This window comes from Portunus trituberculatus, chromosome 13, assembly GCF_017591435.1.
Source record: "Portunus trituberculatus isolate SZX2019 chromosome 13, ASM1759143v1, whole genome shotgun sequence".
Classification (NCBI taxonomy): Eukaryota; Metazoa; Arthropoda; class Malacostraca; order Decapoda; family Portunidae; genus Portunus; species Portunus trituberculatus.
In genome coordinates this window covers 4,230,599-4,244,280 of record NC_059267.1, presented here as the reverse complement: position 1 = coordinate 4,244,280, position 13,682 = coordinate 4,230,599, and the positions used below count along the sequence as shown (strand labels likewise).

At 43.9% G+C, this 13,682-nt stretch overlaps 4 protein-coding genes across 4 annotated transcripts; all 4 read left to right on the top strand.

Moving 5' to 3' along the window:
- The first annotated feature begins 1,168 nt into the window (after positions 1-1,168).
- Positions 1,169-2,438, top strand: LOC123503021 (actin, muscle-like). The gene has a single exon (XM_045252377.1). It carries the CDS (start codon positions 1,184-1,186, stop codon positions 2,312-2,314), a length of 1,131 nt encoding a protein of 376 aa, XP_045108312.1. The 5' UTR covers positions 1,169-1,183; the 3' UTR covers positions 2,315-2,438.
- Positions 2,439-3,226: 788 nt separating this feature from the next.
- LOC123503018 (actin, muscle-like) lies at positions 3,227-6,017 on the top strand. The gene is made up of 2 exons (XM_045252374.1): positions 3,227-3,300; positions 4,750-6,017. The coding sequence occupies exon 2, from the start codon at positions 4,771-4,773 to the stop codon at positions 5,899-5,901; it is 1,131 nt and encodes a 376-aa protein (XP_045108309.1). The 5' UTR covers positions 3,227-3,300; positions 4,750-4,770; the 3' UTR covers positions 5,902-6,017.
- A 3,199-nt stretch (positions 6,018-9,216) lies between these two features.
- On the top strand, positions 9,217-10,474 carry LOC123503024 (actin, muscle-like). Its single transcript, XM_045252379.1, has one exon. The coding sequence runs from the start codon at positions 9,235-9,237 to the stop codon at positions 10,363-10,365; it is 1,131 nt and encodes a 376-aa protein (XP_045108314.1). The 5' UTR covers positions 9,217-9,234; the 3' UTR covers positions 10,366-10,474.
- Positions 10,475-11,491: 1,017 nt separating this feature from the next.
- Positions 11,492-13,682, top strand: LOC123503019 (actin-3, muscle-specific-like). The gene is made up of 2 exons (XM_045252375.1): positions 11,492-11,627; positions 12,412-13,682. The coding sequence occupies exon 2, from the start codon at positions 12,430-12,432 to the stop codon at positions 13,558-13,560; it is 1,131 nt and encodes a 376-aa protein (XP_045108310.1). The 5' UTR covers positions 11,492-11,627; positions 12,412-12,429; the 3' UTR covers positions 13,561-13,682.

The following is a 13,682-nucleotide window of genomic DNA, read 5'->3' as shown; positions in this document are numbered from 1 at the left end:
ATACACAAGCATTCGCGCACGCACATGCGTACACACACACACACACACACACACACACACACACACACACACACACACACACACACACAACAGAGAAACGCATTTTAAGTCATACTTAGTCCGCGCGCTACATCATAAATTTCGTGACACCCACAGAGATACTTTCTCGTGTCGTAGTCTCAACGCAAGCGCCACAAAAATCATCTAATTATACTCTCGCGCGTCGCCGGTGGCACTCAGGTAGGGTGCTGCCTAAATAGTCCACGATCTTTGACCCGAACTACGTTCCCATTATAGAGATGACATTCTTATACATTAAATAATGAATTACGATAGAAAAGAATACCACTAAAATATCGAACGTAAAAATGAAAAACACATTACTTAGCACTGTACAAAATATGAAGTAAAGGTAAATCGCTTGAAATATTATTAACTGTCATAAGACCGATAATGGACAGTACTAAACGATGACGAAACCAAAATGGTGCACGAGGCAAGCTTTTACGCAAAACATGAAAGTTAATTTAATGATACCCAAATTCACACAAGAATTACTTTTATACACTAGTCTTTTTCCTCACTAATAAGAAAGCGACAAAATTCTAGTTATGCCATTTCTCTCTTGCAGATGCGTTGGCAAACAATAACATCCTCCTGTGTGTGTGTGTGTGTGTGTGTGTGTGTGTGTGTGTGTGTGTGTGTGTGTGTGTGTGTGTGTGTGTGTGTGTGTGTGTGTGTGTGTCTAATGTATATGTGGAAATGCGTGTGTTATTTCGTGAGAGAAAATGTCATATCATATATATATATATATATATATATATATATATATATATATATATATATATAGAGAGAGAGAGAGAGAGAGAGAGAGAGAGAGAGAGAGAGAGAGAGAGAGAGAGAGAGAGAGAGAGAGAGAGAGAGAGAGAGAGAGAGAGAGAGAGAGAGAGAGAGAGAGAAAGAAAGAAAGAAAGAAAGAAAGAAAGAAAGAAAGAAAGAAAGAAAGAAAGAAAGAAAGAAAGAAAGAAAGAAAGAAAGATAGATAGATACATAGATAGATGGATAATAGATAAATTTCATATGCAAATAAATTAAGATTTATGGAAATTAATAGAATTGATATTTGGCAAAAAGTGTGATACACACATTTATATTACAGAACTGACACCACTCCACCACCACCATGTGTGACGACGACGTGAGTCCCCTTGTGGTCGACAATGGCTCCGGGATGGTCAAGGCTGGCTTCGCCGGTGATGACGCTCCCCGAGCTGTGTTCCCCTCCATCGTCGGCCGACCTCGTCACCAGGGTGTGATGGTGGGTATGGGTCAGAAGGATGCCTACGTCGGCGACGAGGCCCAGAGCAAGCGAGGTATCCTGACTCTCAAGTACCCCATCGAGCACGGCATCATCACCAACTGGGACGACATGGAGAAGATCTGGCACCACTCCTTCTACAACGAGCTCCGCGTTGCCCCTGAGGAGTCCCCCGTCCTGCTCACTGAGGCTCCCCTCAACCCCAAGGCCAACCGTGAGAAGATGACCCAGATCATGTTCGAGACCTTCAACACCCCTGCAATGTACGTCGCCATCCAGGCTGTCCTGTCCCTGTACGCCTCTGGCCGTACCACTGGTATCGTGCTCGATACTGGTGATGGTGTTACCCACACCGTCCCCATCTATGAAGGTTACTGCCTTCCCCACGCCATCCTGCGTCTCGACCTGGCTGGCCGTGACCTGACTGCCTACCTCACCAAGATCATGACTGAGCGTGGCTACTCCTTCACCACCACGGCTGAGCGAGAAATCGTTCGTGACATCAAGGAGAAGCTTTGCTATGTAGCTCTTGACTTCGAGAGTGAGATGAGCGTAGCTGCTGCTTCTTCTTCCCTCGAGAAGTCCTACGAGCTTCCCGACGGTCAGGTCATCACCATCGGCAACGAGCGCTTCCGCTGCCCCGAGTCCCTCTTCCAGCCTTCCTTCCTGGGTATGGAATCTGTAGGCATTCACGAAACTGTATTCAACTCCATCATGAGGTGCGACATTGATATCAGGAAGGACCTGTTCGCCAACAACGTGCTGTCTGGCGGCACCACCATGTACCCTGGTATTGCTGACCGCATGCAGAAGGAAATCACCAATCTTGCCCCTTCCACTATTAAGATCAAGATCATTGCTCCTCCTGAGCGCAAGTACTCTGTTTGGATCGGCGGTTCCATCCTGGCTTCCCTGTCCACCTTCCAGTCCATGTGGATCACTAAGGAAGAGTACGATGAATCTGGCCCTGGCATTGTCCACCGCAAGTGCTTCTAATACAAATACGTATTTTCATATAAAAAAAATAAATAATTAAATAATCTGTACACGATTATATAATTCCTTAAATAAGGGACAAATTGCTTGTTTTACAATTATATCAATAAAACCTATTCATAAACAGTGCATTATTTCACAATATATAATTTGATAATTTCATAGTCTCTTCCACTGTATCATCACTATGATTTCCTTTCGCTGTATCATAATACTTATTCTCGGGAAAAAAAAGAATATTACAACTGCTTTCCCTTCTTCCCTCGACTCCAAATAATAAGTCTGGGACCAGGGTGTTAGTTTACTTTACTGTATTTTTTTTTACCTAGAACTATTAATATCTCCTCTCTCTCTCTCTCTCTCTCTCTCTCTCTCTCTCTCTCTCTCTCTCTTATGTAAGACACGTGCCTTGCCTCAAGAATATTTGATTTCATTCTGATACGGTATAGCTGTCATTCATACACAAACACGCACGCGCGCGCACACGCGCACACACACACACACACACACACACACACACACACACACACACACACACACACACACACACACACACACACGACGAAAATAATATGCATTTTAAATCATAAAATCCTAGGTTTAGAAATATATTTATAGGAGCACAAAAATTAAGGTAATTTATTCATAAGCTCATCACTACCGAATTACAAGGGTATAAAGCAGGTGAAGATGTTACCTTTGTTCCCAGCTAGGTACACTAACTACCTAGATACCTCACAAAGAAACCTTCACCCAAGTTGATGTCAGGTGCTGTTCTGAAGTCATGCCAAAAAGTAGAAAATACCGCGCTCAACAGCTGCATGAAGCAACTGTACGCGAGTAAAAAAAAAAACAATATCACTTTACGTGAGATGAATTATGTACTTTAACCTGCTAAGGACACAGTAGTAAAGGTAAGGTATAAAAGGAAGCTACCTGTGCTCACACCCTTAGTATACTTTAGACTCAGGATACGACGAGATCGTGTAAGTGTTTGTATGCACGCACGAATCTTCAGTTTTTCTTAATACCCGAAACAGAAGCCTTGCAATTTTCAAGAATCGTCTATTGGATAGCAACCAACATTAAGGCAGTATCCTATCGTCTCCAGGCACTCTTGTTTCTCAACAGTATCTAAATGGGAAAACGAAAAAGGAAAGAGAGAGAGAGAGAGAGAGAGAAAAAAACATTCTAAACGTCTTTTAAAAAATGTGAAATGCTGGTGTTTCTTCAAGATAAACGTGTCTGGAAAAAGAAAACTGAACTATTCACTCTAAGTTCTAATACAACAGTGGCACAGTATTGAAGAACTTATGAAAAAATAAGAAAACGGTGTACTAAAATATATGAAAGTTCTACAAATTGATGTGTGTGTGTGTGTGTGTGTGTGTGTGTGTGTGTGTGTGTGTGTATATATATATATATATATATATATATATATATATATATATATATATATATATATATATATATATATATATATATATATATATATATAATGCTTCGCACACAACTAATACTGGTACTGCATTTATGAAACCCTCTGAACGGGTCAAGGGTAAACAGCGGAAGAACTATTACGAAAATGTTTACACAATAGTCTAAACATGTATCTTAATTTGTGATCGTGAAGGCCCTCTAACTCATTTTCCCCAAAATTGTACTTTTTGCCACAATTTTTCCTCTTTATTGGAAAATTCAGTACATAAAAAAAAAAAGATAAGTACTATATAGTTTTCTATTTAGACTTAGACAGGTTTACTAACGGCTTACTGAATTGCCAAATGATCTTTACAATTTGAAAGGCAATGACGTTTATTTCTCAATACAAGTATATTTGAATTTGCGTTTATTTCCCTATTATAAAGTATATTAAGAATATCACAGAACATTTCTCAAAAATATAATGTTTCAGGATATCTACATTATGATTTTCGTCGTATTAATTATCATTTATACATTAATATTCAACTGAGCGTCACTAGTTTTTAAGACTCCTCTGCACTGTACCTGCCTCTCAAATCGAAAATCAAGTTTCACCAGACTAAACAAAGAAGATCTGTGGGTTCGGTCCTCATGCTCGAAGTATGAGAATTAAACACTCACATTTGTATAAAAAAATTATAATTTGGCATTACTACTCGGAAAATATTAGAATTAAATACCAGAATTCTAATGCGTGAAGTAGAAGAATCAAACACTCACATTTGTATAAAGGAAATTATAATTTGCCATTCCTGTTCCGAAAATACTAGAATCAAAATATAGTAAGAAATATATATTCGTTGGCATTATGTTTTCAATGAAGTATAAAACTGGTATGTACAATATAAATTATTCGCATGCAGAGTAAAAAATACATTAGCAAAAAAAAGTTATGAAAGACTGCTAATATTCAGAAACAATGACTAAAATTAAATTCCAATACTTTTCAGCTCTGACACCACCACTCCACCATGTGTGACGACGACGTGAGTCCCCTCGTGGTCGACAATGGCTCCGGGATGGTCAAGGCCGGCTTCGCCGGCGACGACGCTCCCCGAGCTGTGTTCCCCTCCATCGTCGGCCGACCTCGTCACCAGGGTGTGATGGTTGGTATGGGTCAGAAGGATGCCTACGTTGGAGACGAGGCCCAGAGCAAGCGAGGTATCCTGACTCTGAAGTATCCCATCGAGCACGGCATCATCACCAACTGGGACGACATGGAGAAGATCTGGCACCACTCCTTCTACAACGAGCTCCGCGTTGCCCCTGAGGAGTCCCCCGTCCTGCTCACTGAGGCTCCCCTCAACCCCAAGGCCAACCGTGAGAAGATGACCCAGATCATGTTCGAGACCTTCAACACCCCTGCAATGTACGTCGCCATCCAGGCTGTCCTGTCCCTGTACGCCTCTGGCCGTACCACTGGTATCGTGCTCGATACTGGTGATGGTGTCACCCACACCGTCCCCATCTATGAAGGTTACTGCCTTCCTCATGCCATCCTGCGTCTCGACCTGGCTGGCCGTGACCTGACCGGTTATCTTACTAAGATCATGACTGAGCGTGGCTACTCCTTCACCACCACGGCTGAGCGAGAAATCGTTCGTGACATCAAGGAGAAGCTTTGCTATGTCGCTCTTGACTTCGAGAGTGAGATGAGCGTAGCTGCTGCCTCTTCTTCCCTGGACAAGTCCTACGAGCTTCCTGACGGTCAGGTCATCACCATCGGCAACGAGCGCTTCCGCTGCCCAGAATGCCTCTTCCAGCCTTCCTTCCTGGGTATGGAATCTGTCGGCATGCACGAGACCGTCTACAACTCCATCATGAGGTGCGACATTGATATCAGGAAGGACCTGTTCGCTAACACTGTTATGTCTGGCGGCACCACCATGTACCCTGGTATTGCTGACCGCATGCAGAAGGAAATCACTGCTCTTGCTCCTCCCACCATCAAGATCAAGATCATTGCTCCTCCTGAGCGCAAGTACTCTGTATGGATCGGTGGCTCCATCCTGGCTTCCCTGTCCACCTTCCAGACCATGTGGATCACCAAGGAAGAGTACGATGAGTCCGGCCCCGGCATTGTCCACCGCAAGTGCTTCTAAGAAGTATATTTTTTTTCAGTAATACGTTAATGTATGTGCACTCGCAGTGCGATATACACATGCAAAATTTAGGAAATAGTTATGTAACCATCTAAAAATAAAACGCATACAAATTATCATGAGTTTCATTACACTAATATTTGGAAATTTTCTTAGCTGCATAACTAAGTTCTAAAGGCTATCAAACAATAGTGAATTTCCAGGCATTTCCATTATTGTGATTTCCATATTTCACCTTCCATATATTACTTTCCCTTTGCACTGTATTCGTTTGAGTTGTATATCTGTGTTTATTACTTCTCTCAATATAAATTGCAATCATTGTTTATATAGTTTTCTATAGTTTTATATTAATTATAATATTTCATATTACTTATATTACATTTGCATACTGCTATTATTAGTAAAAGTCATATAAAGTGTATGCACAATGGTGGGAACGTTTGGATAGCGCGGTTTGGAGCCTAACTTCAGGAATTGAGTGCGTGGCAAGGCAATGTGAGTCTCTCGCGAGGCTCCGGTGTGGCAGGAAGCGTAAGGGCCTGGTACGTACACTTCCGGTACCATCCACCTACGGACCACGTGGTGCGGCTATTCGCACGTATATTGACAGTTGACGTGGACACCACCGTATATTTGGAACATGTTCCAAAGATTCCGCGCCACCCGGGTACCGGCAAGAAGTAAGTGGCACCCGCACGCATCCTCCCGGTACGCCCAAGTATGTTTCCCGCACCGCGAGGGTGTTACGTGTTTTTTACGAGGTGTTTGCCGTATGAGCAAAATTCTACATACGGGAGGATAGGTGGCTCACATACGTGAATGTGTGACAGTAGCATAAACCTTATTTTGTTCAGTTATCATGCGCTTTTAGTTTCTACAATAAGTTTTCGAAAAGGCACATCCTTATCACTTCAGTCACTACACATAAGGTAGATCATTAACAACGATAAAAGTTATTATTATCTTATTGGACAGTCAACACGCATAGGACCGATTCGCAGATGAGGTACTTATACCGTAACGCAAAGACATAGTAAAGCCTGATCTCAGTACCAGCTCATTTACGAACTATTCCCTTCATCGCCTTTATGAAAGTCACAACGATGCTAAAAGATCTCACCTTACACCACGTAAGAGGGTATTTTACTTTGTCAGAGCAAAAACGATGAAAATCACATGAAAGATATATCTAATAATTTTATGACTTACAAGTGTGTGTGTGTGTGTGTGTGTGTGTGTGTGTGTGTGTGTGTGTGTGTGTGTGTGTGTGTGTGTGTAATTCACCTCGGTCGTCTGCTGGTCACCCAGCCAGTCTTCCCCATTACGGAGCGAGCTCAGAGCTCATAGACCGCTCTTCGGGTAGGACTGAGACCACATCACACACTCCACACACCAGGAAAGCGAGGCCACAACCCCTCGAGTTACATCCCGTACCTATTTACTGCTAAGTGAACAGGAGCCACACGTTAAGAGGTTTGCCCATTTGCCTCGCCGCTTACCGGGACTCGAACTCGGGCCTCTCGATTGTGAGTCGAGCGTGCTAACCACTACACTACGCGGTGTGTGTGTGTGTGTGTGTGTGTGTGTGTGTGTGTGTGTGTGTGTGTGTGTGTGTGTGTGTGTGTGTATGTGCGTGTGTGCGTGTGTGTGTGTGTGTGGTCTTGGCAAAAGTGCACCAAGCTGTGCACCCTTTCACGAGGCGTGACAGTGATAAGACTAACAATACGCATATACAGTGAAGGGAGCACATACCAGGAAAAATAACACATTCTCAAATCAACACGAAAACACCCACGTGAAACAACTATATATCTATAAAAAGATGTCCGCCGAGTGAATTACCTTCCGGAGTTTAGAAAGCGAGAGTAGGAAGGAGCTATGTATATAAGCAGGTTACCAAGAGCTGTGACTTTAGTGTACTTCAGACTTAGGATACCTTGGCACTGTGTAAGGATTCGTGTATTTCTCTAGTGATTAATTTCTAAGAATTGGGGCGGGAGTGTTGTGATTATATCTTGTGACCTAGAATAATAACATCATCAGAAAAGTTAGTCATTATCGATAGTATCTTAGGGTTATAGATTGATGTGGTTCATATAATAACTTACATCATACGGTAACTTAAACTTGTCTAGTCAAACTGAAGCGACGTCAGCTTCCGGATGTAGCTTTCTCTCTCTCTCTCTCTCTCTCTCTCTCTCTCTCTCTCTCTCTCTCTCTCTCTCTTTTATTCTTTATTGTAACTATATAAATTTGTTTTCACATTACTCCTGTTAAAACTTAAAAATAACATGCATTTCATATTTTTTCATATATAAAACAAGTTACTGTAAATCTGTAAATAAATCAGACACCTAATCTTTAATATATCTTTGTGTGTGTGTGTGTGTGTGTGTGTGTGTGTGTGTGTGTGTGTGTGTGTGTGTTTCACTGTTTCATCTGCTGCAGTCTCTGATGAGACAGCCAGACGTTACCCTACGGAACGAGCTCAGAGCTCATTATTTCCGATCTTCGGATAGACCTGAGACCAGGCACACACCACACACCGGGACATCAAGGTCACAACTCCTCGATTTACATCCCATACCTACTCACTGCTAGGTGAACAGGGGCTACACGTGAAAGGAGACACACCCAAATATCTCGAACCCCGGTCCTCTGGCTCGTGAAGCCAGTGCTCTAACCACTGAGCTACCGGGCCGTGTGTGTGTGTGTGTGTGTGTGTGTGTGTGTGTGTGTGTGTGTGTGTGTGTGTGTGTGTGCGTGCGTGCGTGAGTGATTGCGTACGTGCGTGCGTGTGTGTGTGTGTGTGTGTGTGTGCGTGCATACCTGCGTACGTGTGTGTGTGTGTGTGTGTGTGTTTCACTGTTTGATCTGATGCAGTCTCTGACGAGACAGCCAGACGTTACCCTACGGAACGAGCTCAGAGCTCATTATTTCTGATCTTCGGATAAGCCTGAGACCAGGCACACACCACACACCGGGACAACAAGGTCACAACTCCTCGATTTACATCCCGTACCTACTCACTGCTAGGTGAACAGGGGCTACACGTGAAAGGAGACACACCCAAATATCTCCACCCGACCAGGGAATCGAACCCTGGTCCTCTGGCTTGTGAAGCCAACGCTCTAACCACTGAGCTACCGGGCGTGTGTGTGTGTGTGTGTGTGTGTGTGTGTGTGTGTGTGTGTGTGTGTGTGTGTGTGTGTGTTAAATCACAAATTTGATACTATTGAATATCCTTATATGCAACCAATATTCATGTTTTTTTTTTTTTTTTTTTACCGAAAGGAATATTCTCATTTTCAGATTTAACATCACTCCACCATGTGTGACGACGACGTGAGTCCCCTCGTGGTCGACAATGGCTCCGGGATGGTCAAGGCTGGCTTTGCCGGTGACGACGCTCCTCGAGCTGTGTTCCCCTCCATCGTCGGCCGCCCTCGTCACCAGGGTGTGATGGTGGGCATGGGTCAGAAGGATGCCTACGTCGGCGACGAGGCCCAGAGCAAGCGAGGTATCCTGACTCTCAAGTACCCCATCGAGCACGGCATCATCACCAACTGGGACGACATGGAGAAGATCTGGCACCACTCCTTCTACAACGAGCTCCGCGTTGCCCCTGAGGAGTCCCCCGTCCTGCTCACTGAGGCTCCCCTCAACCCCAAGGCCAACCGTGAGAAGATGACCCAGATCATGTTCGAGACCTTCAACACCCCTGCCATGTACGTCGCCATCCAGGCTGTCCTGTCCCTGTACGCCTCTGGCCGAACCACTGGTATCGTGCTCGATACTGGTGATGGTGTCACCCACACCGTCCCCATCTATGAAGGTTACTGCCTTCCTCATGCCATCCTGCGTCTCGACCTGGCTGGCCGTGACCTGACTGCCTACCTCACCAAGATCATGACTGAGCGTGGCTACTCCTTCACCACCACGGCTGAGCGAGAAATCGTTCGTGACATCAAGGAGAAGCTTTGCTATGTCGCTCTTGACTTTGAGAGCGAGATGAGTGTAGCCGCCGCTTCTTCCTCTCTCGATAAATCCTATGAGCTTCCCGACGGTCAGGTCATCACCATCGGCAACGAGCGCTTCCGCTGCCCCGAGTCCCTCTTCCAGCCTTCCTTCCTGGGTATGGAATCTGTCGGCATCCACGAGACCGTCTACAACTCCATCATGAGGTGCGACATTGATATCAGGAAGGACCTGTTCGCCAACAACGTGCTGTCTGGCGGCACCACCATGTACCCTGGTATTGCTGACCGCATGCAGAAGGAAATCACTGCTCTTGCTCCTCCCACCATCAAGATCAAGATCATTGCTCCTCCTGAGCGCAAGTACTCCGTATGGATCGGTGGCTCCATCCTGGCTTCCCTGTCCACCTTCCAGACCATGTGGATCACCAAGGAAGAGTATGATGAATCTGGCCCCGGTATTGTCCACCGGAAGTGCTTCTAAAAATTTCTTCAAATTCTCCTTTGATTATTTATTCTTCATAGTTTTACTTTATTACTTATTTTTTTCTGTTCTTTTTACAGAAATGATATAAAATAAAAGTTTTATATAATTTTTTTTCTATTTCACATAATAATAGTGGACATATCCTGGTACTGATCCTCATGATTATCCTTTTATACACTAAGGTAAATAATTATTAAGAGTAAATATGATACCAAAATTAATGGATGTAATACACTAATGCATGATATGAACCATCAGTTTAAACTGCATCTTTCTTAAAAATGTGATGAAAAAAAAAAAAAAAAAAAAAAAAAAAAAAAAAGCTCGGTATATGAACCATTTTAGCTTCACGGTTGGCCCGTCACCATATACAGACGTGGCCTGGCGGGCATGCGTCCTCCCACGCCTGATGCTGTAGTGAAGGTCTTGGCAACCAGCCGGTCAGGTTCACATATTAGGATTACTCCACTCATTTAGTCACTTCTTCGTCAAATAAAAGGGCAACAACCTTTAAAAATATTTACAAATTCGAAGAATGAAAAATGTTTGTTTCATTCTGTGCGTGCGTGCGTGCGGGCGCGGGCGCGTGCGTGAGTGTGTACAAACGCAAGAGCGTGCAAGCATACAAACAAACAGACAAACTCAAACACGTGCAAACGCACGCGTGTATACTCGCAGGCTCGCATACACACGCACGCACGCACGCACACACGAACGCACGCACGCACGCACGCATGCACGCACACACACACACACACACACACACACACACACACACACACACACACACACACACACACACATTCATTTATCTATCAAGCTTACGGAAAAAAAAAAAAAAAACATCTTTTTAACTATGGCGGAAGCGGGAATCTTTTACCAAGACCAGCACCATATCAATAAAAAAAGTAATGACGTGACTGATAAACTTTACTTTGCAGCTTAATACCATTGTTGTCATTGTTCCTTTTAAGTAGTTTTGGCGTCTTTAATCATCCTATACAGCACCATGGAGCAGCCTTCGCAAAACCATTAAAACATATGGCACGCCTATACAAAGACTCAGAAGTCCGACAAACCTGCCAAAATTTAGAAAGCACCCTTGAACACCTGCCTAAACCAACTATATACCTATATTAAGATGTAAGGAAGGTAAATCAACTTCCACACTCTAGAAAGCGGGAGTAGGAAGATATATAAGGAGGTTACTGAGGCTCCAGTCTTCAGTGTACTTCAGACTCAGGATACGTCAGGACCGTGTACGTTGTGACTGTCCTCTTTTAGTGATACACAATGTGACTATCAAATCAAGACATACATACAAACAGTCTTGTGAAAAGTGAACTTTGACACGTTTACAAATAGGCCGTGTTTCATTCGTTTATGTGATTTCTCAGAAACAAACGTAAAATACAAATGATCAAATTACGTAGCCTTCTTAAAGAAAACTAAATTACTTTATGTCCATCATTAAAATCCATATTCAGATCTTATGAAAATGTATTAGAACTTTCCACGTCGAAAAGATTTTCTAAGGAAACAACCATTTTAAAGAGATTATCATTAAATATTGTTAAAAAAAAATTTGACAATACAAATAAGACATTCATCGGAAAGTAACTTATTTTATAACAATGTGCGTTCAGAAACGATAGATTTCAAAGCTCCAGCACGTTGCCTTTTGTCAAGTTCAAAACTATCTAAACTAATGAAATTTTGGTTCATAATTATCTAAAGTTTCAATATGAATTAATTTGATTAAGTTATACAATATATTCATATACATACTGATCTTATACATCAATAGTATGATAAAAAAAAAGTGTAAATAAATGTCGTGACAACAGTTATTGCGCCGAAATACTACCAAAAAACCGGCCAAAAAAACCTAACTATTTAAACCACACGAACAATAATTAAGAATGAAAATAAACATATTACTATTGAATATACGTGTATGGAAAATCACAAAATCAATACGACATTTCTTGAGGGAAAACAAAACTATGTAAATAAAACCTAAATTAAATTCATCTTTTCCAGATCTGAAACCACTCCACCATGTGTGACGACGAAGTGAGTCCCCTCGTGGTCGACAATGGCTCCGGGATGGTCAAGGCCGGCTTCGCCGGTGACGACGCTCCCCGAGCTGTGTTCCCCTCCATCGTCGGCCGACCTCGTCACCAGGGTGTAATGGTTGGTATGGGTCAGAAGGATGCCTACGTCGGAGACGAGGCCCAGAGCAAGCGAGGTATCCTGACTCTCAAGTACCCCATCGAGCACGGCATCATCACCAACTGGGACGACATGGAGAAGATCTGGCACCACTCCTTCTACAACGAGCTCCGCGTTGCCCCTGAGGAGTCCCCCGTCCTGCTCACTGAGGCTCCCCTCAACCCCAAGGCCAACCGTGAGAAGATGACTCAGATCATGTTCGAGACCTTCAACACCCCTGCCATGTACGTCGCCATCCAGGCTGTCCTGTCCCTGTACGCCTCTGGCCGTACCACTGGTATCGTGCTCGATACTGGTGATGGTGTCACCCACACCGTCCCCATCTATGAAGGTTACTGCCTTCCCCACGCCATCCTGCGTCTCGACCTGGCTGGCCGTGACCTGACTGCCTACCTCACCAAGATCATGACTGAGCGTGGCTACTCCTTCACCACCACGGCTGAGCGAGAAATCGTTCGTGACATCAAGGAGAAGCTTTGCTATGTCGCTCTTGACTTCGAGAGTGAGATGAACGTGGCTGCTGCCTCCTCTTCCCTCGAGAAGTCCTACGAGCTTCCCGACGGTCAGGTCATCACCATCGGCAACGAGCGCTTCCGCTGCCCCGAGTCCCTCTTCCAGCCTTCCTTCCTGGGTATGGAATCTGTCGGCATCCACGAGACCGTCTACAACTCCATCATGAGGTGCGACATTGATATCAGGAAGGACCTGTTCGCCAACAACGTGCTGTCTGGCGGCACCACCATGTACCCTGGTATTGCTGACCGCATGCAGAAGGAAATCACTGCTCTTGCTCCTCCCACCATCAAGATCAAGATCATTGCTCCTCCTGAGCGCAAGTACTCCGTATGGATCGGTGGCTCCATCCTGGCTTCCCTGTCCACCTTCCAGACCATGTGGATCACCAAGGAAGAGTACGACGAGTCCGGCCCCGGCATTGTCCACCGCAAGTGCTTCTAAAGTTCATCATGACTTACTAGCAAACGGAGACTGTATGAAGAAAGTTACAAATTATGATACAATTTACATATTTATAAGGATTTAAACATCTTGTAATCCTTTACAATAAATTTTAATATATT